The 26,236-nt window shown below is 39.5% G+C and overlaps 1 protein-coding gene across 18 annotated transcripts in view; it reads left to right on the top strand.

Annotated features, from left to right (window-relative positions):
• ZRANB3 (zinc finger RANBP2-type containing 3) overlaps positions 1–26,236 on the top strand; it is a 332,321-nt gene that overhangs the window by 210,086 nt on the left and 95,999 nt on the right. For 15 of the 18 annotated variants that reach the window (XM_054549318.1, XM_054549309.2, XM_054549308.2 and 12 more), the window contains 2 exons: positions 498–669; positions 2,407–2,523. In XM_054549318.1, the coding sequence (XP_054405293.1) occupies positions 498–669; positions 2,407–2,523 (289 nt within the window). Of the gene's footprint in view, positions 1–497; positions 670–1,822; positions 1,917–2,406; positions 2,524–7,043; positions 7,138–26,236 lie in introns of those variants that run through there. The other 3 variants (XM_054549323.2, XM_054549322.2, XM_054549324.2) reach the window with 3 other exon arrangements.

The raw sequence follows: 26,236 nt of genomic DNA, 5'->3' as shown, positions 1-26,236 counted from the left end.
AAAGGAAGAAGAGACCACCATGTAATCAATCTGCTATGCTTTAACAACCCTATTGGAGATAATATCTCCTCCTAGAGGGCACAGAAAATGTTCTGGGTGGTTTTGGTTATTATAATGACTGGCAGATGCACTGGCAGTTCATGCCTACTTTATGGATAGATCTGCTAAAACACCACCATGTGTGAACCCACTCAAAATGCCAATAACACCCCCATTTACAAATAGTGACCTAGTGCAATTCAGTCATCAGTTCATCACAGCCTTGCATTAACTCAGTATAAACAGTATGCTTAGACACTAACATCTTCTCTAAAGTAGTGTCAAATCTTATTCATTACTGTTTTTCAGGCTGAGCTTTTTGAAACTAATATTCACTCAGAAATATCAATGAAAACAGTGTCATGCTCCTTATCATTAAAAGGAAGAACACATTGGATAAATTATTTTCTTAACTCCAGCATTCAATTTTGCTACATGTTTTGTCTTCATTTTAACAGATATTTTGGTAAAAGACCTCAGTGGGATTGTAGAGGGGCATCAAATCTTAATGAACTTCACCAGCTATTAAGTGACATAATGATTAGAAGATTAAAGACTGAAGTTTTAACCCAGCTACCCCCTAAAGTCAGACAGCGTATTCCATTTGATCTTCCATCAGCAGCTGCCAAGGTGAGAACCGTTGCTTGACTGAAAGTCTTACTTTAAATAATTTTGAATTATACTATTAAAGATTGTACGTATTTCATATTTCACAGAAGGAAAGATTTGCTTTCTTAAAATAGGTTTAATTAATAGAGCCTATACATTGGTTTTGTATATCAGCAAGAAAGCAGGAAGAATTCAATTTTATTCATCAGATACATAAGAAGATATGGTAACCTAGTGGTTTAAAAAATATATATTTTTGCTGAAAAAAGAACTTCAATTGCAACAGAGATGTAGTATTAAGAATTCTAAATATCGGCCAGGCACGGTGGCTCATACCTGTAACCCAGCACTTTGGGAGGCTGAGGCGGGCAGATCACCTGAGGTCAGGAGTTTGAGACCAGCTGGCCAACATGGTGAAAACTTGTCTCTACTAAAAGTACAAAAATTAGTTGAGTGTGGTGGCGAGTGCCCGTAATCCCAGCTACTCGGCAGGCTGAGGCACGAGAATCAGCTTGAACCCAGGAGGCAGAGGTTGCAGTGAGCCGAGATCACGCCATTGCACTCCAGCCTGGGCAATAGAGTGAGACTCCATCTCAAAAAAAAAAAAAAAAAAAGAATTCTAAATAGAAGGTGTGAAACCCAATAATTAGCAAGGGAAATTGTGTTCCTTGCTCTAGAATTTCTTTTTAAAGTATGAATAACTCTCTTCTAGAATAACTTCATGCAGCCCTATTCTTGAAATTCTAAAACTCTGTGATCATGTTGTAAGATGTGAAATTCAGTATATCAGAAAACCAGTTTACTAATCCTTACCTAATCCTTATCTATGTTTACTTTTGGGGAATGCAGTGCTTTTATATTCTCTGAAATTTCTGCAAATCTGAAAATGACTTTATTAACAGAGTTTTTCATTGTTATCTTGAAAGCTTATAAGCATTTTGTAAACATTGAGCAATATGTTACTTCTAAAATAAGAACAATCTGATTTTCTTAGCAGTATTAGAAAGAAAAATAAAATGGAATCAACATATGATTATATTTGTACTTAATATTAATTTTATTTAATATTCCCCATCTTTATTTAAATCAAACCACATCTTTTTACAAAAGTACTTAGCTGCCGTATACATTTTTACTACTCTGCTTTCTTATGTTTCTTATGTTCACTTTACAGAATGTATCTTCTTAAGAAGTTACAGGCCAGGGTGCGGTGGCTCACGCCTGTAGTCCCAGCACTTTGGGAGGTCGAGGTGGGCAGATCACCTGAGGTTAGGAGTTTGAGACCAGCCTAACCAATATGGAGAAACCCTGTCTCTACTAAAAATACAAAATTAGCTGGGCGTGGTGGCGCATGCCTGTTATCCAAGCTACTTGGGAGGCTGAGGCAGGAGAATCGCTTGAACCCGGGAGGCGGAGGTTGTGGTGAGCTGAGATTGCATGATTGCACTCCAGCTTGGGCAACAAGAGCGAGACTCTGTCTCAAAAAAAAAAGAAGAAATTATAATTGTTTGATTTATGCTGTTAGCAAAGGGCTTTGTTTTCACCCACAGCTTATCATTGGTTTCTATAATTTTGAAAATGTGACTGACCTACCTCTGCATTGATGTTTTTAAATGAACATGTTGGAATCTTTGGGAATTTTCTTTTTATATCTTTCTATAGAGAAAAGGAAAAAAAGTAGGACATGATTCATGATTGCATTAATTTGTTCTGTTCGTTATGCTATATTCATAAACAATGTTATTTTTTCCCACATAGGAATTGAATACCAGCTTTGAAGAGTGGGAAAAAATAATGAGAACTCCAAATTCAGGTGCCATGGAGACAGTCATGGGGTTGATAACTCGCATGTTTAAACAAACTGCTATTGCCAAGGTACTCTTTGCTGGGCCATCATGTATTTGTCTTCATACAAATTATTCAATGTATTTTACTGTTTTTAATTAAGCAAGTTATTTATATATTGCAGAATTTCTTTGCTGTTGTTTAACTCTTTTTTTTTTTTTTTTTTGAGTTGGGAGCCTCACTCTGACCCTGGCTGGAGTGCAGTGGCGTGATGTTGGCTCACTGCAGCCTCCGCCTCCCAGGTTCAAGCCATTCTCCTGCCTCAGTCTCCCAAGTAGCTGGGACTACAGGCACATTCCAACATGCCCAGCCTGTTTAACTCTTTTTTATGGAAAAATTCAGACATACTCAAAGTAAACGGTAATGCTGTATCCAACCATATATTTATCTTTTCCAATATACAGGTATATTTTGATGCAGGAAGATACTATACGTTATACTTTCTCATTTAAATTATATATATATATATATATTCATCTTTTTCTTTTCTTTTCTTTTCTTTTTTAAAGACGGAATCTTACTCTTTTGCCCAGTCTGGTGTGCAGTGGCTCGATCTCAGCTCACTGCAACCTTCACCTCCTGGGTTCAAGCAATTCTCCTTCCTCAGTCTCCCAAGTAGCTGGGATTCCAGGCACGTGCCTCCACGCCTGGCAAATTTTTTTTTAATACTTTTAGTAGAGACAGGGTCCATCATGTTGGCCAGGCTGGTCTTGAACTCCTAACCTCAAGTGATCCACCCATCTTGGCTTCCCAAACTGCTGGGATTACAGGTGTGAGCCACCATGCCCGAACTATATTCATCTTTATTATTAGTATTCCCATGGTTTTACTACATTATTACTGCAAATAATCTTTTTTTATTTGTCAGTCATCTTCCTTTGATATTGCATGTTCAGTACCCTACAGAGGTAATTTTGCTCACATTCTGTTTGTCTAAAAGTGAAAAATATAGGATTTTAGAATTTAGTAAAATTAGTGTAACTGTCAAGTAAACTTATCACATATTTGTGGTAGTTGTTTTTACCACCATGGTAGAACCTGTAAATACTGACGAGCGTCACCCCTCTTGATTCTGAGATTTTTTTGGTAACATAATTTTTTAAGATGAGGATTTTTGAGGTATATTTACATAAAGTGAAATTTATCCTTTTAAAATGTATAGTTGGTCCAGACATGGTAGTGCGCTTGTCGTCCTAGTTACCTGGGAGGCTGAGGAGGGAGGATCTCTTAGCTCAGAAGATCTGGGCTACAGTGAGCTATGATTGTGCCACTGCACTCCAGCTTTGGCAACAGAGCAAGACTCTGTCTCTAAAATAAAATAAAATAAAATAAAATGTATGGTTGGATGAGGCTTGACAAATGTGTATAGTTGGGTAACCATCAGTACCATGAAAATAGAGATATTCCTGTCTTGCCAAAAAGTTCCCTCATGTGCCTTTGTAGCATTTTCCCTCCACCCATCCCTATACCTTAGCAACCTCAGATATGCTTTCTGTCACTATAGTTTTACACGTTCCAGAATGTCACAAAAATGGAACAATAGCCTGTAGCCTTGTGTATGGCTTCTTTCACTTAGCATAAAGGTTTTGAGATTGATTCAGGTTGTTGTATATGTTATTACTTTTCCTTTTTATTGCTTTCCTTACATCCTCCAATGTATGGGAACAAAACTTTAAAAAAATTTTTTTTGAGAGAGTCTTGCTCTGTCACCCATGCTAAAGTGCAGTGTCACAATCATAGCTCACTGCAGTTTCGAACACCTGGGCTCTAGGGATCCTTCTGCTTCAGCCTCCCAAAGCGCTGGGGTTATAGGTGTGAGCTACCTCATCTGGCCCCTAAAATTGTTTTTTTTTATTCCTTCACCAATTAATGGACATTTGGAATATTTCTGTTTTAGACTATTGTAAGTCAAAGTGGTATAATCATTCATGTACAGGCCTCTGTATAGTCATATATTTTCATTTTCCTTGAGCAAATACTTGGAAATAGAACTGGTGAGTCATAAGAAAAGTATAGATTTAATTTGATTAAAAAAACTGCCAAATTGTTTTTCAAAGTAGCTATATTATTTTGCATTTCTACTGACATTGTATGAGAGTTCCATTTGATATCTTTGTCAGTACTAGGTATTGCCATCTTTTTCATTTTAGCCATTATTGTCGGTATGTAGTGGCATCTCATTGTGCTTTTAATTTTTCTTTTTCCGATGACTAATGGTGTTGAGCATGGTTTTTGGTGCCTTTTGTCTATTCATTTTCTTTTGTGAAGTATCTGTTCATATTGAGTCCATATTTATATGAGGTAATAAGAACTCTATTTTTGAAACAAGTTTTGTAATATATATATCTTTTACAAATATGTCCTCCAAGTCCATGGATTTGATTTCTATTTTATTAACATTGTCTTTCAGAGAACAGAAGTTTTAAATTTGGAAACAATCTAGTATATCAATTTTTTTCTTTTCTTTTTTTTTTTGTATTTTGAGTCCTAAGAAATTTTTGCCTAATCTAAGTTCACAAAGATACTGTCTTATATTTTCTTCTAAAAATGCCATAGCTTTAGGTTATTAGTCATGTGCTACTTAATCAAATTTCAGTCAACAAAACAGCACATATACAACGCTGGTCTCATAAGATTATAATGGAGCATATATAGAAACATAATAAATGGCACTTGACATTGCATTGCAGATCAAGTAGGAGAAATAATTGGTATTCAGTAATGATGCTAGGTCCTTTGGTTTTTCATATGAAAAATATATATATAAATAAAAATACATATACCATATAGGTTTGTGTAAGTACACTCTGTGATGTTCTCACAATGACACATGCATTTCTGAGAACATATCCTTAACAATGCATTTCTGAGAACATATCCCATAGCTAGGTGATAGATGACTTAGATGTAAGTCTATGAACTATTATTTTTGTAGCATATAATTCTTTTATATGCTACAAAATAAAGGTAGAGGTTCTGATTTTTTTATTTTTGTCTTGGTTTGTCATTTTACATATGGATTTTCAATTGTTACAACACTCATCGGAACACAGAAGAATATTTTGCCCTCCTTAAATTTCCTTGGCACCTTCATCAAAAATCAATTGGCAACGTATGTGTAGGTCTGTTTCTGAACTCTATTCTCATTCATTGGTCTATTCATCAGCCTTATACTACAATGGCTTGATTACTGTAGCTTTATAATAAGTCTTGAAGGCCAGGCATGGTGGCTCATGCCTGTAATCCCAGCACTTTGGGAGGCTGAGGCAGGTGGATCACTTGAGGTCAGGAGTTTGAGACCAGCCTGCCCAACATGGCAAAACCCCATCTCTACTAAAAATACAAAAATTAGCTGGGCGTGGTGATGCACACCTGTAATCCCAGCTACTCGGGAGGCTGAGACAGGAGAATTGCTTGAACCCAGGAGGCGGAGGTTGCAGTGAGCCGAGATCGCGACACTGCACTCCAACCTGGGCAACAGAGCAAGACTCCGTCTCCAAAAAATAAATAAATAAATAAGCCTTGAAATTATATAGTGTTTACCCTACTGTATTCCTTTTCAATATTGCTTTGTCTTTTGTAGGTCCTTTGCTTTTCTGTATGAATTTTAGAATCAGCATTTTAAGTGTATACAATTTTGTTGGAATTGTGTTGGATCTGTTGACTAATTTGGAAGAATTTACTTCTGAATAATATTTAGTCTTCTGGTCCCTGAAAAGAGTATCGTTCACTTTTAATTTATCCCCACAATGTTCTCTAGTTTTTTGAATACATTTTGTTAGATTTATCCATAGGTATTTTGTGTCCTTTTATGCTCCTGTAAATGGCATTTTTTAAAATGTAAATTTCCAGGTTTCCGTTGCTAAGTATAGAATTATTATTGATTTTCTTATATTAACCTTTTATTCTGTGACCTTGCTGAACTCCTTTTATTAGTTCGTTTGGATTTTTGGTTAATTCTAGAAGATATAGGATCATTTTGTCTGCACATGAAGACATTTTTATTTCTTCCTTGTAATATATATGCCTTTTATTTATTTGTTTTGCCTATTACGTTGAAGGAAGACTAGTACAATTTTGGATAGAAATGATAGGACTGAACAGCCTTACCTTATAGCCAATCTTAGGGGGAAGGCATTTAGTCTTTCACCATTAAATATGATGTTATTGCGGCTGGGTGTGGTGGCTCACGCCTGTAATCCCAGCACTTTGGCAGGCCGAGGCAGGCGGATCACGAGGTCAGGAGATCAAGACCATCCTGGCTAACATGGTGAAACCCCGTCTCTACTAAAAAATACAAAAAATTAGCCAGGCGTGGTGGCGGGTGCCTGTAGTCCCAGCTACACGGGAGGCTGAGGCAGGAGAATGGCGTGAACCCGGAACCTGGGAGGCAGAGCTTTCAGTGAGCCGAGATTGCACCACTGCACTCCAGCCTGGGCAACAGAGCCAGATTCCATCTCAAAAAAAAAAAAAAAAAAAGATGTTATTACTAAGTTTTTTATAGATGACTTTTCTTATGTAGATGAAACTTCCTTTTTTTTTCTAGTTTGTTTAGAGAAGAGATGGAACATATGAACTTTTTTTCCTTTGGCAGAGAAGGGGAAGAAGAGGTGGTTATTATAAAAGTGGATATGAAGAAAATAGGTAATGTTCTAACACTACTATAAGTGAAAGAACTAGGCTTTTATGAATGTTCACCCAGGCATGGTGGCTTACATCTGTAATCCCAGCACTTTGGGAAGCCGAGGTGGGAGGGTCCCTTCAGCTTAGGAGTTCGAGATCAGGCTGGGTAACAGAGGAAGACCTCGTCTCTATTCTATAAAAAACAAACAAAGGAAAAGACAAAACAAACAAAAAAGGACAAATTTTTTTCAGAAACAAAATTTAAAGAAAGAAAAAAGTTCACAATAAAAGTGGTCCTGACACAGGGGAGTTTATACTCACTCACAAGCTTTATTTCCACTGGCATCTACCAGGTGCTAGCTGGGAGTCCTGAGAGCATATCCATTAGTGGAGCACAAGTTCAAAACTCTGCCTATTTTCAATACCCCTTTCTTACACTAAACAAAAGCCTTAAGCCATTGTGGAAGAGGCAGAGTACCCCCTCCTCCAACCTCAAAGCCTAGTCCATGACGGACTGCTTCTGGTGATGGGATAGGGACAAATGCTGCCTACCCCTGGGGAGTGGGCAGGAAACCCTGTTGGACTCAGGACCCTGCACTGATATAAGACAGAGATTTGTTACTGCCAGGGGAGAGGCAGAGACCTCTTTAGCACCACCTGCAGTTACAAGACATAGTTTTGTTAGTGGTGGGGGACAGAAACACCAAGAAAGTCCCACCCCCAAGGCTCAGCTGCAGCAAAAAATTTGTCTTACGCTGAGTTGGTACCAGGAGACTCAAAAGGTCCCTCAACCCCCACTATGAACTTAACACTAAGAAACCTTCAAGATCAATCTACCACTGGGAAAAGAGACAACCCTCTATCATACAGGCGTGCAGGACTACTGAAAGCTGAGAATGTGGCAGGAACACTTAGCAAAACCCTTGACACACAGTATTACAAGCTAGAAGTATCCCATTGCTGGGGGAATTTGAGGTTCATGGTGCTCCAAAGGTAAATGTAACAAGAGAACCTAAACAGAACTCAGTGCTGACTACATTCACTCAGTCCCCTCCCCCACCATACTATCACCTCAAAGGAAGAAGCATGCTCAATTCTGGATGTAACTATCATTTCCTCAGTCTGTACTATCCTTCTACACATAACTCCTAGCATTCAATAGAAATTGCAAAATAACAAAAAAGACATTTAAAAAAACAACCATTGCCAAGAGATAAAGCAACTGATAAAGCCAGATGCAGAAATGACCCAGATTGTAGAACTATTAAACAAGGGCTTTAAAATAGCTATGAATAATATGTTAAAGCATCAAATAGAAAAGATAAACAACATGCAAGAAAAGATGGAGAATTTTAGAAATAGTATGAAAATTGTAAGACAGTAAAATGGAAATGCTAGAAATAGAAAACACAGTATCAGTTATGAGCCAATAATGGAAATAAAATGTAATCATAAAAAATATGGCCGGGTGTGGTGGCTTACACCTGTAATCCTAGTGCTTCAGGAGGCTGAGACAGGCAGATTGCTCGAGCCCAGGAATTCGAGACCAGCCTAAGCAACAAGGCAAAAACCCATCTCTACTGAAAACGCAAAAATTAGCTCAGTGTGGTGGTACACGTCTGTGGTCCCACTACTCAGGAGGCTGAGGTGGGATAATCACTTGAGCCCAGGAGGCAGAAGTTGCAATGAGCTATGATCATGCCACTGCACTCCAGCCTGGACAACAGAGTGAGTGAGACCCTGTCTCAAAAATTAAAATATAAATAAAATAAAGTAAAATAAAATAAAATTCATTAATTAAAACATTTGGCTGGCACAGTGGCTCATGCCTGTAATGCCAGCAGTTTGAGAGGTTAAGGTGGGGGGATTACTTGAGGCCAGGAGTTAGAGACCAGTCTGGCCAACATGGTGAAACCCCATCTCTACTAATAAATACAAAAATAAGCTGGGTGCAGTGGCTGATGCCTGTAACGCCAGCACTTTTGGAGGCCGAGGCGGGAGGATCACTTGAGGTCAGGAGTTCGAGACCAGCCTGACCAACATGGCAAAACCCTGTCTCTACCAGAAATACAAAAAATTAGCTAGGTATAGTGGTGCTCACTTATAATCCCAGCTACTCGGGAGGCTGAGGCAGGAGAATTGCTTGAACCCAGGAAGTGGATGTTACAGTGAGCCAAGATTGCACCACTGCATTCCAGCCTGGGCAACAGAGTGAGACTCTGTCTTAAAAAAAAAAAAAGGCCAGGTGCGGTGGCTCATGCCTGTAATCCCAGCACTTTGGGAGGCTGAGACGGGTAGATCACGAGGTCAGGAGATCAAGACCATCCTGGCTAACATGTTGAAACCCTGTCTCCACTAAAAATACAAAAAAAAAAATTAGCCGGGCATGGTGGCGGGTGCCTGTAGTCCCAGCTACTCGGGAGGCTGAGGCAGGAGAATGGCGTGAACCCAGGAGGCGGAGCTTGCAGTGAGCCAAGATTGCACCACTGCACTCCAGCCTGGGTGACAGAGCGAGACTCCATCTCAGAAAAAAAAAAAAAAAAAATCAGTCAGATGAAAAAAGAATAAAAAGGGATGAGGAAAGCCTATGGAATACCATAAAGTGTCCAAATATTTAAATTTGGGGTATTCCAGAAGGAGAAGAGATGGGCAAAGGCATAGAAAAAATATTTAATTAAATAATAGTTTAAAACTTCCCAAGTCTAGCAAGAGCTTTAGACATCCAGATACAGGAAGCTCAAAGACTTATCAAATAGATACAACCTGAAAAGGTCTGCAAGGCACATTGTTGTCAGAAGTCAAAGACAAAGGGAGAATTGTAAAAGCAGCAAGAGAAAAACATCAAATCACATATAAGGGAATGCTCAACAGAGTAAAAGCAGATTTCTCAAAAGAAACCTTACAGGCAAGGAGACACTGGGATAATATATTCAATTTGCTGAAAGGAAGCAAAAAAAAGCTTTCAACCAAAAATACTATACCCAACAAAGCTATCCTTCAAAAGTAAAGGAGAAATAAAATATTTCCCAGACAAGGAAAAACTGAAGGAATTTATCATCACTAAAACAGCCCTATAAGAAAAGCTTAAAGGAGCCCTACACCTGGAAAAAAAATAATTGTATCTACCATCATGAAAACACATGAAAGTACAAAACTCATTGGTAGAGCAGGTACACAAATGAGGAAAAGGACTCAAATGTTAACTACTACAGAAAGCCACCAAACCACAATGATAAAAAATAAGAGAGAAAGAAAGGAACAAATGATATAGAAAACAACGATAAAACAATTAACAAAATGGCAGTCCTCACATGTAAAACATAACGTTAAATGTTAATGGACTGAATTATTCACTTTAAAGATACAGACTGGCTGAATGGATTGTTTTAAAACAAAAAACATCGCCCAACTATATGCTGCCTACAAGAAATTCACTTCATCTGTAGAGATACATATAGACTGAAAGCAAAGAGATGGAAAAAGATGTTCCACACAAAGAGAAACCTAAAGCGAGCAGGAATAGCTATACTTATCAGAAAAAGCAAACCTTATGTCAAATAGTAAAAGGGGCCAGGCGCAGTGGCTCACACCTGTAATCCCAGCACTTTGGGAGGCCAAGGCGGGTGGATCATATGAGGCCTGGCAAACATGGCGAAACCCCATCTCTACTAGAAATATAAACATTAGCAGGGCACGGTGGCACACACCTGTAATCACAGCTACTCGGGAGGCTGAGCCAGGAGAATTGCTTGAACCCGGGGAGGTGGAGGTTTCAGTGAGCCGAGATCGCACCACTGCACTCCAGCCTGGGTGACAGAGTGAGACCCCATCTCAAAAAAAAAAAAAAAAAGAAACTTGAAACTGTTTCAAAAGAATAAAACTTGTAAAACTTAAAACAAAAATAGAGAAGAAAGTAATTTACCCATGTCAGCAGTAGAATAGAATAAAAAGACTGTCACTACAGACCCTATAGGCATTAAAAAGATAATAAGAGAATATCATTAACAACTTTATGTCAAGAAAGCCAACAAAATTTATATGAATATATAGATTCCATAAACATCACAGCTGACTCAAAAAGAAATTAAAAACCTGAATAGCCCTGTATCAACTAGAAAAATTTAATTCATAGTAAAAATCTTAATGAAAATTTGAGGCCTCAATGGTTTCACTGCTATATTCCATTGAACATTTAATGTAAAAAGTAAAACCAATTCTAAAAATTTCTTAGGAAACCAAAGAGAAAGAAATACCTCCCAAATAATTTTATAACTTCAGGATTACCCTGTTACCAAGACCAGACAAACAAAATAATGAGAAAACTATAGGTCAGTGTTCTTAATGAATGTGAAAGTCCTTAACAAAATATTAGCAAATTGAATCCACCAGTATGTAAAAAAGTATACCAGCAATGCAAAGTTTAACACTGAATTAATCACTGTAAATCATCACGTGAACAATATAAAAATTGAAAACCATATGATTATCTCAATATAAGCATTTGACAAAATTCAATATCCATTCCTGACAAAACCTGTCAACAAATCAGGAATAGAAAGGAACTTCTTTATCACAATAAAAGGCATTTATGAAAATTTACATCTAACATCATACTTAATGCAGAAAGACTGATGCTCTTCCTCTAAGATCAGGAACAAGACAAGAGAGCCTTTCCTCATCACTTCCCTTTAACATTGTTCTGATTCTGGTCTTAGCTGTGCATTAAGGCTAGAAAAAGAAATACAAGGTGTACATATCAAAAAGCAGTAAGTAAAGTTGTCCATATTCACAGGCAGGATTATCCACATAGAAAATCGAAGAGTGATTTTATCAAGGTCACAGAATTCATGTTCAACATATAAAAATCATTTCTAGTTCTGTATATCAGCAATAAAAATTGGAAACTGAAATTTTAAAAATACGATTTGAAATAGCATCCAAAATCATGAACTAATTTAGAATAAAGTCAGCAAAAAATATGTACTGAAAACTACAAAGCATTGTTTAGAATAAGTAAAGCAAATTTAAATAAACAACAGATAGATTATGTTCATGAATCAGAAGAGTCAATATTGTTAAGATGCCAGTTCTCTGTAAATTTTTATATTCAATGCTGTTAATCAAAACCCTTGTAGTCTTTTTTGTATAAATTGACACACTAAATATAAAATTTATGTGGCAATACAAAGGACTTACTATAGCCAAAACAATTTTGAACGAGTCACACTACATTATATAAATAATGAGAAGTTAAGTAATGAATCAGAAAAGAGAGTCCAGAAATAGAACCTCACATAGATGGTCAGTTGATCTGTTAAGAAAGGAGACAAGATAACTCAATAGGGAAATTATAGTTTTCAGTAATGGGTACTAAGACAATTGGATATTCATAAGGAAAAAAAGAAGTCTTGAACATTATTTCACACCATACATAAAAATTGAAATGAGTCATAGAATTAAATATGAGAGCTAAAATTATAAAATTCTTAGGAGCATACATATGTAAAAATATTCCCAACTTTTGGGTAGGACAATGTTTTAGATAGGATACAAAAAGCACAAACTTTGAAGAAAAAATTGAGATTAAAAACTTGAACACATGGTGGTAAAAAAAATATATATATATGTAGTATGAAAGATACTGTTAGGAAAATGAAAATGCAAAACATAGATTGGAAGAAAATATTTTCAATATACTCTCCTTGTTCCATTTTCCCATGTCTTAATTTTCAGTTTGATCATAATTTTTTGTTAGATCAGTGTTCATTATTTACAGTATAATAACTTTGTTAAACATCTCACTGTTGAGCTATAATTAAATTTTTTTCTTTGACAGCTGTTGTTTTTCCTAGAGTTAATAACTCTCTTGTTTTTTGCTTGTTTGCTTACTTAGCTTTCTTTGTATATAATACTGAATACAGAATGCTTGCTTAAGGAAAAAGAACATATACGAGAACCTTTTAGATCATTTCTTGTCTGTGGTTAAAAAACCCTAGTTGGGGCCGGGCGCGGTGGCTCCTGCCTGTAATCCCAGCACTTTGGGAGGCCAAGGTGGGCAGATCATGAGGTCAGGAGTTCGAGACCAGCCTGGCCAGCATGGTGAAACCCTGTCTCTACTAAAAATACAAAAATTAGCCAGGCATGGTGGTGCGTGCCTGTAGTCCCAGATACTCGGGAGGTTGAGACAGGAGAATCACTTGAACTCAGGAGGTGGAGGTTGTAGTGAGCTAGGATGGTGCCACTGCACTCTAACCTGGGTGACAGAGCGAGACTCCATCTCAAAAAAACAAACAAACCCTGGTTTGAAGTCAGAAGCGTTGACAATCAATAGGAATCTGGCATCTAATTCCTAGGATTCTTGAAGGAAAAGAAAAGAGATGAAAAGTAGTTGGCCCTAAATTAGGTAATGTTCCCAAAGATTAATGGCAGCAGAAGGCCAATCCTTGCCTCCCCAGTTCCCTAGAGTTTTTAGTCATTTTTCATTCCCTAATAGAACTTCTGTCCTCAACCACCTATGGAAATTGGAACTGTGTATTTCTATTCCTGAGCTACAGCCAGAAATAATTAATTCAAGCTGTGACCAAATTGGAATTCTTAATACATTTTCCCCAGAAATATTACTGATATTTAGTAGAGTCTATAGTAACTGTGAATAATACAGTTTACCTACATTATAGATTAAATAGGCTTTGCAGGAGGTAGCTAGTTATCAACTACATTTAATATTGATTCTGTGAGAAAATGAGTTTCAGAGTTCTCTCAAACCAGTTTGTAAATGAACTTGAAATACCATAGATTATAATTTGATTATTATATTGTATGTATACCAGTGTTGGTGCTTCTTTTCTTTGATTAAATGTTTTCCTATTAATTCAGTACATATTTATTGATTGCCTACTATGTGGCAAGGTGCTAGGGAGGTATGGTGAACAGAATGTCTTCCTCTCAAGGAACTTGCAATCTACTGGGGAAGACCATGAAATAAATATTCAGCTACAATAGAGTATATTTAGTGCTTCAAAAACAGAATGCTTATGAAAGTACATGAGAGAAGATACCTGGCCCAGTCTTGAGGGTGCAGGAAAGACATCCCAAGGAATGAACAAATAAGATTTAGCCTGCCAGAGGGAGGGAGTAAAATGGAAAGGAGATGAGCTGGTGGAATGTATTTCAGGCAATTGAAACAGTTTGTGGAAACTCACAGAATAACCAGGAAAGACATATTCAGGGAACCAAAAGTAGCCCAACATGCCTGAAGCATACAGTGCTAGGGAGGAATTCTCCAGCCTGGGCAACGTAGTGAGACCACACCTCTACAAAAAATTAAACATAGCCAGGTGTGGTGGCTCATGCCTGTAATCCCAGCACTTTGGGAGGCCTAAACGGGCAGATCAGGAGTTCTAGATGAACCTGGCCTACATGGTGAAACTCCATCTCTACTAAAAATACAAAAATTAGCTGGGCATGGTGGTGCGTGCCTATAATCCCAGCTACTCGGGAAGCTGGGGCAGGAGAATTGCTTGAACCCAGGAGGCAGAGGTTGTGGTGAGCTGAGATGGTACCACTGCACTCCAGCCTGGGCAACAAGAGTGAAACTCTGTCTCAAAAAAAAAAAAAATTAAACATATTAATTGGGCATGGTGGCATGTGCCTGTACTCCCAGCTACTTGAGAGGCTGAGGTGGAAGGATCACTTGAGCCCAGAAGGTCAAGGCTGCAGTGAGCCACGATCGTGCTACTGCATTCTAGCCTGGGTGACAGAGCAAGATACTATCTCAAAAAGAAGAGGAATTCTGACTGAGACTAGGCTGGAGGTCAATGAAAGCTGTAACTACATTATGAAAGTCACAGTTCATAGTTTGTAATTTATTCTAAAGGTTCTTAGCAGTCAGGTACAGTGGATTGGAGTAAAGTAATCAGATTTGGGCTTTAGAGGAATAACTAGCTGTGTGGAGAATGTATTGGAAGCAATAACTAATAGGCAGAGAATCCACTTAGGATGCTCACTGATAATCTAGATGAACAATGCTGGTGATCTAAACCAATGTAGTGGCTGTATCATATCTTAACTGGGAAAGGAATAATTCATGATAGATTAAGGCAGTGCAATCAGTAGACATTGGTGATTGACTGAATGTGGAAGGGAGGGAAAAGGTCAAATCTAGATATCTTGCTTGGTCAACTGGGTTGATATTTCTGCCATTCATCAAAATTGTGAAAAAATAGGAGATATATTTTGTGCCCAGACCCCCATTAAGCATGATCTGTGTCAAACACAACAAGGTGCAAGCTGTTAGATAGTAGAAATTTTCTTTGTACTCTGTAGCATCATTTTAGAAATACTTTTGTTTTCAATGAATCATTTGAAAAATTATGTTGAGGAATTTGAAGATAATTTAAAGCCACCTTATGATGTTTTTTTTTAATCTTCATAAGAATAAGAAGGAAAAATTTAAAGAGAATAATGAGTTTTCAAGTAAATAGATTGGTGCAAATATGCAGCTACTTATAGGATATGCTGTTTTAAGGGCATATACTTAATTATTGCTTATAGTAAAATGAATTCCTCATTATTTGTGGTGTTTAGTTTTTCAAAGGCTATAATTCCATAATAAATACATAAATGTATGAAGTATGAAATCTTGTTCTTGTCAAACTGAGGAAATGAATACTTTCTCTGTTCTTTTTTTTTAACACTGTTCACTAATTGTGGTTAGAGAGCATTGGGCCTAGAGAGTATTGGGTCATCTTTCCTCTTCCTTTGCTCTAGACAGAGTTATGCCTAAAGCCTTCCAAACAAATGGGTCTCTATCTATCCTAATTTTATAGATCTTCAAGATAAAAGATTTCTTTCTCTGCTGTAATCTTTTCTTTGCTTCATAACATACACACTGTTCTAGGCAGACAAGAGGATAGTACAGGGCTTCAAATTAGGTCATGTCAGCAAATTAGGTCATATTGTTAATAAATTTTAATATGTACAGTGCTATGCTACAGAATTATGGTATTGGCATATATTATTTATGTGCTATATAAATATTTATGCTAGTCTGCCTTTTGAAGTACTTCTTAGGAGGACAAAGTATATTTTAAGTATGTTTGTTATCTCCTTAGTGGTGTTATTAGATTATCTAGGTCTCTTTTTCAGATAGTTCTTAAAGAAAACAAATAATGGTAATGATAAATAGTAAATAATGACGATAGGGAGGGCTTCCAGTGGAACTGGGAAAGGGCCACAAGGAGAAGGAAACTTCCAGCTGAACTCTAATAATTTCGACCGAGTGCAAATTTTCCTGGGCAAAAACCTGGGGAGGGGGATGGTGCTCAAGGAGAATGGGAAGTGCAGATACAAGCACAGAAGCAGCTGTAGGCAGAGCAGGGGAGGCTTGTAGCCTGGGGCAAGAGCTGCCTGGATGTAAACTCAGTGCTTTTGGTGGAACACAATGGGAGTGAGACTGGCCTTGCTGGCTGCCTGGGAGCTGGACGAGGCCTGTCACTGCAGGCTTTCCCCCACTTCCCTGGAGACCTGTATGACACAGCAGAGGCAACCATAATCTCCCTAGGAACATAAGTCCATTACCCTGAGAACCACACTCCCAGCCCCCACAGTGGATGCAGCAGTCCCAGCCCAAGGAGAGTCTGAGCTCAGACACAACTAACCCTGCGACTGATGGTCTTCTCTACCCTCCCTGGTAACAGAAGACAAAAGACATAATCTCTTAGAAACTATATAGTCCTGTCCATCGCCCGAGAAAGTGGAACACTTGTCCAGGGACTTTAGACAAGCTTGTATGCCCCCTATACTGCTGCAGCTGATGTTCTCTTGAAAGCACCCCCTCCTAGCTAGAGGCCAGCCAACTCAAGCCATTACGGCGACTCAGAACAACGCTGCTCCAAAAAAGGAGGAAACAACAGCTAATTCCACTGCCTGTAACATCCTGGCTAACCTGAGATCCTCAGTCTGTCCATGTGACAAATTCACTGCTAGCACAACCAGCATTCAAGAAAACCAGTGCACTAAACAAAACTACAACCGAGGACCCTCAAAGAGTCCATTTCACTGCCCTACTACTTCACCAGAGCTGGTGATGGTATGCACAGCTGAGAGACCTGAAGACTGATCACATCGCAGGACTCTTTGCAGACACTTCCCAGTACCAGCCCAGAGGCCAGTAGCTCTACTGGGGTGGTTAGACCCATAAGAGCAATAACAATCACTGCAGTCCAGCTCTCAGGAAGCCCCACATCTAGGGGAAGGGGGCAAGCACCACATCAAGGGATAACCCTGTGAGACAGAAGAATCTGAACAGCAACCCTTGAGCCCCAGATCTTTCCTCTGACATGGTCTACCCAAATGAGAAAGAACCAGAAAAACAATTCTGGTAATATGACAAAGCAAGGTTCTTTTTAACATCCCCAAAAGATCACACTAGCTCACCAGCAATGGATCAAAACCAAGAAGAAATCTGAAGTGCCAGAAAAAGAATTCAGAGGTCAATTATTAAGCTACTCAAGGAGGCACCAGAGAAAGGTAAAAACCAATTTACATAATATTTTGTTGTTTTTGAGACAGAGTTTCACTCTGTCACCCAGGCTGGAGTGCAGTGGTACGATCTTGGCTCACTGTACCTTCTGCCTCCCGGGTTCAAGCAATTATCATGCCTCAGCCTCCCCAGTAGCTAGGACAACAGGTGCACACCACTACACCCAGCTAATTTTTGTATTTTTAGTAGAGATAGGGTTTCATCATGTTGGCCAGGCTGATCTTGACTCCTGACCTCAGGTTATCCACTCACCTCAGCTCCACAAAGGGCTGGGATTACAGGCATGAGCCACCAAGCCCAGCCAATAAATTTTAAAAACAATACAGGATATGGACAAAAAAGTCTCCAGAGAAATCGATATCGTAAAGAAAAGACAATCATAACTTCTGGAAATGAAAGAAACACTTAGAGAAATATATAATATACTGTAAACTTACAACAATATAATTGAACAAGTAGAATAAAGAACTTCAGAGATCGAAGACAAGGCTTTCAAATTAATGCAATCTGACAAAGACAAAGAAAAAAGAATTTTTAGGATGGCTGCATAGGAACAGCTCCAGTCTACAGCTCCCAGCGTGAGCGACGCAGAAGACGGGTGATTTCTGCATTTCCAACTGAAGTACCGGGTTCATCTCACTGGGGAGTGCCGGACAGTGGGTGCAGGACAGTGGGTGCAGCGCACCATGCATGAGCCGAAGCAGGGCGAGGCATTGCCTCACCCGTGAAGTGCAAGGGGTCAGGGAATTCCCTTTCCTAGTCAAAGAAAGGGGTGACAGACGGCACCTGGAAAATCAGGTCACTCCCACCCTAATACTGTGCTTTTCCAACGGGCTTAACAAACGGCACACCACGAGATTATATCCCGCACGTGTCTCGGAGGGTCCTACGCCCACGGAGCCTCGCTCATTGCTAGCACAGCAGTCTGAGATCAAACTGCAAGGCGGCAGTGAGGCTGGGGGAGGGGTGCCCCCCATTGCCGAGGCTTGAGTAGGTAAACAAAGCGGCCGGGAAGCTTGAACTGGGTGGAGCCCACCACAGCTCAAGAAGGCCTGCCTGCCTCTGTAGATGCCACCTCTGAGGGCAGGGCTAAGACAAACAAAAGGCAGCAGTAACAACTGCAGACTTAAATGTCCCTGTCTGACAGCTTTGAAGAGAGTAGTGGTTCTCCCAGCACACAACTTGAGATCTGAGAATGGGCAGACTGCCTCCTCAAGTGGGTCCCTGGGATTAGCCTAACTGGGAGGCAGCCCCCAGTAGGGGCGGACTGACACCTCACACGGCAGGGTACTCCTCTGAGACAAAACTTCCAGAGGAACGATCAGGCAGCAGCATTTGCGGTTCACCAATATCCGCTGTTCTACAGCCACCACTGCTGATACCCAGGAAAACAGGGTCTGGAGTGGACCTCCAGCAAACTCCGACAGACCTGCAGCTGAGGGTCCTGACTGTTAGAAGGAAAACTAACAAACATAAAGGACATCCACACCAAAAACCCATCTGTACGTCACCTTCATCAAAGAGCAAAGGTAGATAAAACCACAAAGATGGGGAAAAACCGGAAACTTTAAAAATCAGAGTGCCTCTCCTCCTCCAAAGGAACGCAGCTCCTCACCAGCAACAGAACAAAGCTGGATGGAGAATGACTTTGACGAGTTGAGAGAAGAAGGATTCAGAAGATCAAACTACTCAGAGCTAAAGGAGGAAGTTCGAGCCAGTGGCAAAGAAGTTAAAAACCTTGAAAAACAATTAGACGAATGGCTAACTAGAATAACCAATGCAGAGAAGTCCTTAAAGGACCTCATGGAGCTGAAAACCACAGCACGAGAGCTACGTGATGAATGCACAAGCCTCAGTAGCCGATTCGATCAACTGGAAGAAAGCATATCAGCGATGGAAGATGAAATGAATGAAATGAAGCGAGAAGAGCAGTTTAGAGACAAAAGAAAAGAAATGAACAAAGCCTCCAATAAATATGGGACTATGTGAAAAGACCAAATCTACATCTGATTGGTATATCTGAAAGTGACGGGGAGAATGGAACCAAGTTGGAAAACACTCTGCAGGATATTATCCAGGAGAACTTCCCCAATCTAGCAAGGCGGCCAACATTCTAATTCAGGAAATACAGAGAATGCCACAAAGATACTTCTCGAGAAGAGCAACTCCAAGACACACAATTGTCAGACTCACCAAAGTTGAAATGAAGGAAAAAATGTTAAGGGCAGCCAGAGAGAAAGGTCGGGTTACCCACAAAGGGAAGCCCATCAGACTAACGGCTGATCTCTCGGCAGAAACTCTACAAGCCAGAAGAGAGTGGGGGCCAATATTCAACACTCTTAAAGAAAAGAATTTTCAACCCAGAATTTCATATCCAGCCAAACTAAGCTTCATAAGTGAAGGAGAAATAAAATCCTTTACAGACAAGCAAATGCTGAGAGATTTTGTCACCACCAGGTCTGCCCTAAAAGAGCTCCTGAAGGAAGCACTAAACATGGAAAGGAACAACCAGTACCAGCCACTGCAAAAACATGCCAAATTGTAAAGACCATCGAGGCTAGGAAGAAACTGCATCAACTAATGAGCAAAATAACCAGCTAACATCATAATGACAGGATCAAATTCACACGTAACAATATTAACCTTAAATGTAAATGGGCTAAATGCTCCAAATAAAAGACACAGACAGACTGGCAAACTGGATAAAGAGTCAAGACCCATCAGTGTGCTGTATTCAGGAAACCCATATCATGTGCAGAGACACACATAGGCTCAAAATAAAGGGATGGAGGAAGATCTGCCAAGCAAATGGAAAACACAAAAAGGCAGGGGTTGCAATCCTAGTCTCGGATAAAGCAGACTTTAAACCAACAAAGATCAAAAGAGACAAAGAAGGCCATTACATAATGGTAAAGGGATCAATTCAACAAGAAGAGCTAACTATCCTAAATATATATGCACCAATACAGGAACACCCAGAATCATAAAGCAAGTCCTTAGTGACCTACAAAGGGACTTCGACTCCCACACAATAATAATGGGAGACTTTAACACCCCACTGTCAACATTAGACAGATCAACGAGACAGAAAGTTAACAAGGATATCCAGGAATTGAACCCAGCTGTGCACCAAGTGGACCTAATAGACATCTACAGAACTCTCCACCCCAAATAAACAGAATATACATTCTTTTCAGGAACACACCACACCTATCCCAAAATTAACCACATAGTTGGAAGTAAAGCACTCCTCAGCAAATGTAAAAGAACAGAAATTATAACAAAGTCTCTCTCAGACCACAGTGCAATCAAACTAGAACTCAGGATTAAGAAACTCACTCAAAACTGCTCAACTACGTGGAAACTGAACAATCTTCCCCTGAATGAGTACTGGGTACATAACGAAATGAAGGCAGAAATCAAGATGTTCTTTGAAACCAGCGAGAGCAAAGACAGAACATACCAGTGTGTCTGGGACACATTCAAAGCAGTGTGTAGAGGGAAATTTATAGCACTAAATGCCCACAAGAGAAAGCAGGAAAGATCTAAAATTGACACACTAACATCACAATTAAAAGAACTAGAGAAGCAGGAGCAAACAAATTCAAAAGCTAGCAGAAGGCAAGAAATAACTAAGATCAGAGTAGAACTGAAGGAAATAGAGACACAAAAAACCCTTCAAAAAAAATCAATGAATCCAGGAGCTGGTTTTTTGAAAAGATCAACAAAATTGATAGACCACTAGCAAGACTAATAAAGAAGAAAAGAGAGAAGAATCAAATAGACACAATAAAAAATGTGTCCCACAGAAATACACCACCGATCCCACAGAAATACAAACCACCATCAGAGAATACTATAAACACCTCTACGCAAATAAACTAGAAAATCTAGAAGAAATGGATAAATTCCTTGACACATACACCCTCCCAAGACTAAACCAGGAAGAAGTTGAATCCCTGAATAAACCAATAACAGGCTCTGAAATTGAGGCAATAATTAATAGCTTACCAACCAAAAAAAGTCCAGGACCAGATGGATTCACAGCCAAATTCTACCACAGGTAGAAGGAAGAGCTGGTACCATTCCTTCTGAAACTATTCCAATCAATAGAAAAAGAGGGAATCCTTCCTAACTCATTTTATGAGGCCAGCATCATCCTGATACCAAAGCCTGGCAGAGACACAACAAAAAAAGAGAATTTTAGACCAATATCCCTGATGAACATTGATGCAAAAATCCTCAATAAAATACTGGCAAACCGAATCCAGCAACACATCAAAAAGCTTATCCACCATGATCAAGTGGGCTTCATCCCTGGGATGCAAGGCTGGTTCAACATATGAAAATCAATAAACGTAATCCAGTATATAAACAGAACCAATGACAAAAACCACATGATTATCTCAATAGATGCAGAAAAGGCCTTTGACAAAATTCAACAACGCTTCATGCTAAAAACTCTCAATAAATTAGGTATTGACGGGACGTATCTCAAAATAATAAGAGCTATCTATGACAAACCCACAGCCAATATCTTACTGAATGGGCAAAAACTGGAAGCATTCCCTTTGAAAACTGGCACAAGACAGGGATGCCCTCTCTCACCACTCCTATTCAACATAGTGTTGGAAGTTCTGGCCAGGGCAGTGAGGCAGGAGAAGGAAATAAAGGGTATTCAATCAGGAAAAGAGGAAGTCAAATTGTCCCCGTTTGCAGTTGACATGATTGTATATCTAGAAAACCCCATTGTCTCAGCCCAAAATCTCCTTAAGCTGATAAGCAACTTCAGCAAAGTCTCAGGATACAAAATCAATGTGCAAAAATCACAAGCATTCTTATACACCACTAACAGACAGAGAGACAAATCGTGAGTGAACTCCCATTCACAATTGCTTCAATGAGAATAAAATACCTAGGAATCCAACTTACAAGGGAAGTGAAGGACCTCTTCACGGAGAACTACAAACCACTGCTCAATGAAATAAAAGAGGATGCAAACAAATGGAAGAACATTCCATGCTCATGGGTAGGAAGAATCAATATCATGAAAATGGCCATACTGCCCAAGGTAATTTATAGATTCAATGCCATCCCCATCAAGCTACCAAAGACTTTCTTCACAGAATTGGAAAAAACTACTTTAAAGTTCATATGGAACCAAAACTGAGCCCACATTGCCAAGTCAATCCTAAGCCAAAAGAACAAAGCTGGAGGCATCACAGTACCTGACTTCAAGCTATACTACAAGATTACAGTAACCAAAATAGCATGGTACTGGTACCAAAACAGAGATATAGACCAATGGGACAGAACAGAGCCCTCAGAAATAATGCCACATATCTACAACTATCTGATCTTTGACAAACCTGAGAAAAACAAGCAATGGGAAAAGGATTCCCTATTTAATAAATGGTGCTGGGAAAACTGGCTACCCATATGTAGAAAGCTGGAAGTGGATCCCTTCCTTACACCTTATACAAAAATTAATTCAAGATGGATTAAAGACTTACATGTTAGACCTAAAACCATAAAAACCCTAGAAGAAAGCCTAGGCAATACCATTCAGGACATAGGCATGGGCAAGGACTTCATGTCTAAAACACCAAAAGCAATGGCAACAAAAGCCAAAATTGTCAAATGGGATCTAATTAAACTAAAGAGCTTCTGCACAGCAAAAGAAACTACCATCAGAGTGAACAGGCAACCTACAGAATGGGAGAAAATTTTTTCAATCTACTCATCTGACAAAGGGCTAATATCCAGAATCTACAATGCACTCAAACAAATTTACAAGAAAAAAACAACCCCATCAAAAAGTGAGCGAAGGATATGAACAGACACTTCTCAAAAGAAGACATTTAGGCAGCCAAAAGACACATGAAAAAATGCTCATCATCACTGGCCATCAGAGAAATGCAAATCAAAACCACAATGAGATACCATCTCACACCAGTTAGAATGGCGATCATTAAAAAGTCAGGAAACAACAGGTGCTGGAGAGGATGTGGAGAAATAGGGAAACTTTGACACTGTTGGTGGGACTGTAAACTAGTTCCACCCTTGTGGAAGTCAGTGTGGCGATTCCTCAGGGATCTAGAACTAGAAATACCATTTGACCCAGCCATCCCATTACAGGGTATATACCCAAAGGATTATAAAACATGCTGCTATAAAGACACATGCACACGTATGTTTATTTTGGCACTATTCACAATAGCAAAGACTTGGAACCAGCTCAAATGTCCAACAATGATAGACTGGATTAAGAAAATGTGGCACATATACACCATGGAATACTATGCAGCCATAAAAAATGATGAGTTCATGTCCTTTATAGGGACATGGATGAAGCTGGAAACCATCATTCTCAGCAAACTATCGCAAGGACAAGAAACCAAAGACGGCACGTTCTCGCTCATAGGTCGGAATTGAAGAATGAGAACACATGGACACAGGAAGGGGAACATCACACACCAGGGCCTGTTGTGGGGTGGGGGGAGGGGGGAGGGATAGCAGTATGAGATATACCTAATGTTAAATGACGAGTTAATGGGTGCAGCACACCAACATGGCACATGTATACATATGTAACAAACCTGTACATTGTGCACATGTACCCTAAAATTTAAAATATAATAATAATAAAATTAAGAAAATAAAATAAAAATAAAAAAGAAGAATTTTTTGAAAATGAACATAGCCTACAAGAAGTTTGGGATTACGTTAAAGAACCAAACCTGAGAATAATTAAGAATGGCCAGGTGCTGTGACTCATGCCTATAATCGCAGCACTTTGGGAGGCCGTGGGGGCTGGATCACTTGAGGTCAGGAGTTCAAGACCAGCCTGGCCAATATGATGAAACCCCGTATCTACTAAAAATACAAAAATTAGCTAGGTGTGGTGGCATGCACCAGTAATACTAGCTACTTGGGAGGCTGAGGATGGAGAATCGCTTGAATCCAGAAGGCAGAGGTTTCCTTGAGCCAAGATCATGCCACTGCACTCACTCCACCCTGGGTGACAGAGTGAGACTCTGTCTCAAAAAGCAAAAAAGAATTAAGAGTAATTGGTGTTCCCGGGCCAGGCGCGGTGGCTGACGCCTTTATTCCCAGCACTTTGGGAGGCCGAGACAGGTGGATCACCTGAGGTCACGAGTTCGAGAGCAACCTGGCCAGCATGTTGAAACCCCATCTCTAGTAAAAATACAAAAAATTATCCGAGTGCAGTGGTGTGCACCTGTAATCCCAGCTACTCAGGAGGCTGAGGCATGAGAATGGCTTGAACCTGGGAGGCAGAGGTTGCAGTGAGCCAAGAACATACCATTGCACTCCAGCCTGTGTGTCAGAATAATTGGTGTTCCCTAGGAAGAAGAAAAATCTAAGAGTTTGGAAAACTTATTTCAGGGAATAATCAAGGAAACCATCCCTGGCCTTGCTAGAGATCTTGACATCCAAATACAAGAAGCTCAAAGAACACCCAGGAAATTCATCGCAAAAAGATCATGAGACTAGATCTTGAAACAAATCCTTGAAATTCACCAAAACAGTACCTCCTTAAAGCATAAATCTCACAGGGCCTGTAAAACAATGACACAATGGGGTGGGGGTGGAGGGGGGGAGCCCAAGGTATTCAGGCAACAACTAGCACAATTAATAGAATAGTACCTCACATCTCAATACTGACCTTGACTGTAAATGGCATAAATGCTGCGCTTAAATGTTACAGATTGGCAGAATGAATAAGAATTCATCAACCAAGTATCTGCTGTCTTCAGGAGACTCACCTAACACATAAGGATTCACATAAACTTAAGGTAAAGGGGTGCAAAAAGATAGTCCATGTAAATGGACACCAAAAGTGAGCAGGAGCAGCTATCCTTATATCAGAAAAAAACAGACTTTAAAGCAACAACAGTTAAAAGAGACAAACAGGGACATTATATAATGATGAAAGGACTAGTCCAACAGGAGGATACCACAATCCTAAATATATATGCACCTAACACTGCAGCTCCCAAACTTTTGAAACAATTACTACTATACCTAAGAAGCTAGATAGACCACAACAAAATAGAGGGGAACTTCAATACTCCACTGACAGCACTAGACAGGTCATCAAGACAGAAAGTCAACAAAGAATCAATGGACTGAAACTATACCCTAGAATAAATGGACATAACAGATATGTACATAACATTCTGCAGTTGTACCCTAGAACAAATGGACTTAACAGATATTTAGAGAACATTCTACCTAACAACTGCAGAGTATACATTATATTCATCAGCACATGGAACATTCTCTAAGGTAGACCATACGATAAGCCACAAAACAAGCCTTAATAAATTTCAGAAAATCTAATGTTTTTGTTTTTGTTTTTGAGACAGGGTCTCACTCTGTCACCCACGCTGGAGTGCAGTGGCACAGTCTCGACTCACCACAACCTCCGCCTCCTGGGTTCAAGCGATTCTCCTGCCTTAGCCTCCCGTGTAGCTGAGACTACAGGCATGCGCCACCACTCCTGGCTAATTTTTGTATTTTTAGTAGAGATGGGGTCTCACTATATTGGCTAGG

The sequence above is a fragment of the Pongo abelii genome, chromosome 11 (assembly GCF_028885655.2).
Source record: "Pongo abelii isolate AG06213 chromosome 11, NHGRI_mPonAbe1-v2.0_pri, whole genome shotgun sequence".
NCBI lineage: Eukaryota > Metazoa > Chordata > Mammalia > Primates > Hominidae > Pongo > Pongo abelii.
This window is presented reverse-complemented; position numbering and strand designations above follow the sequence as displayed.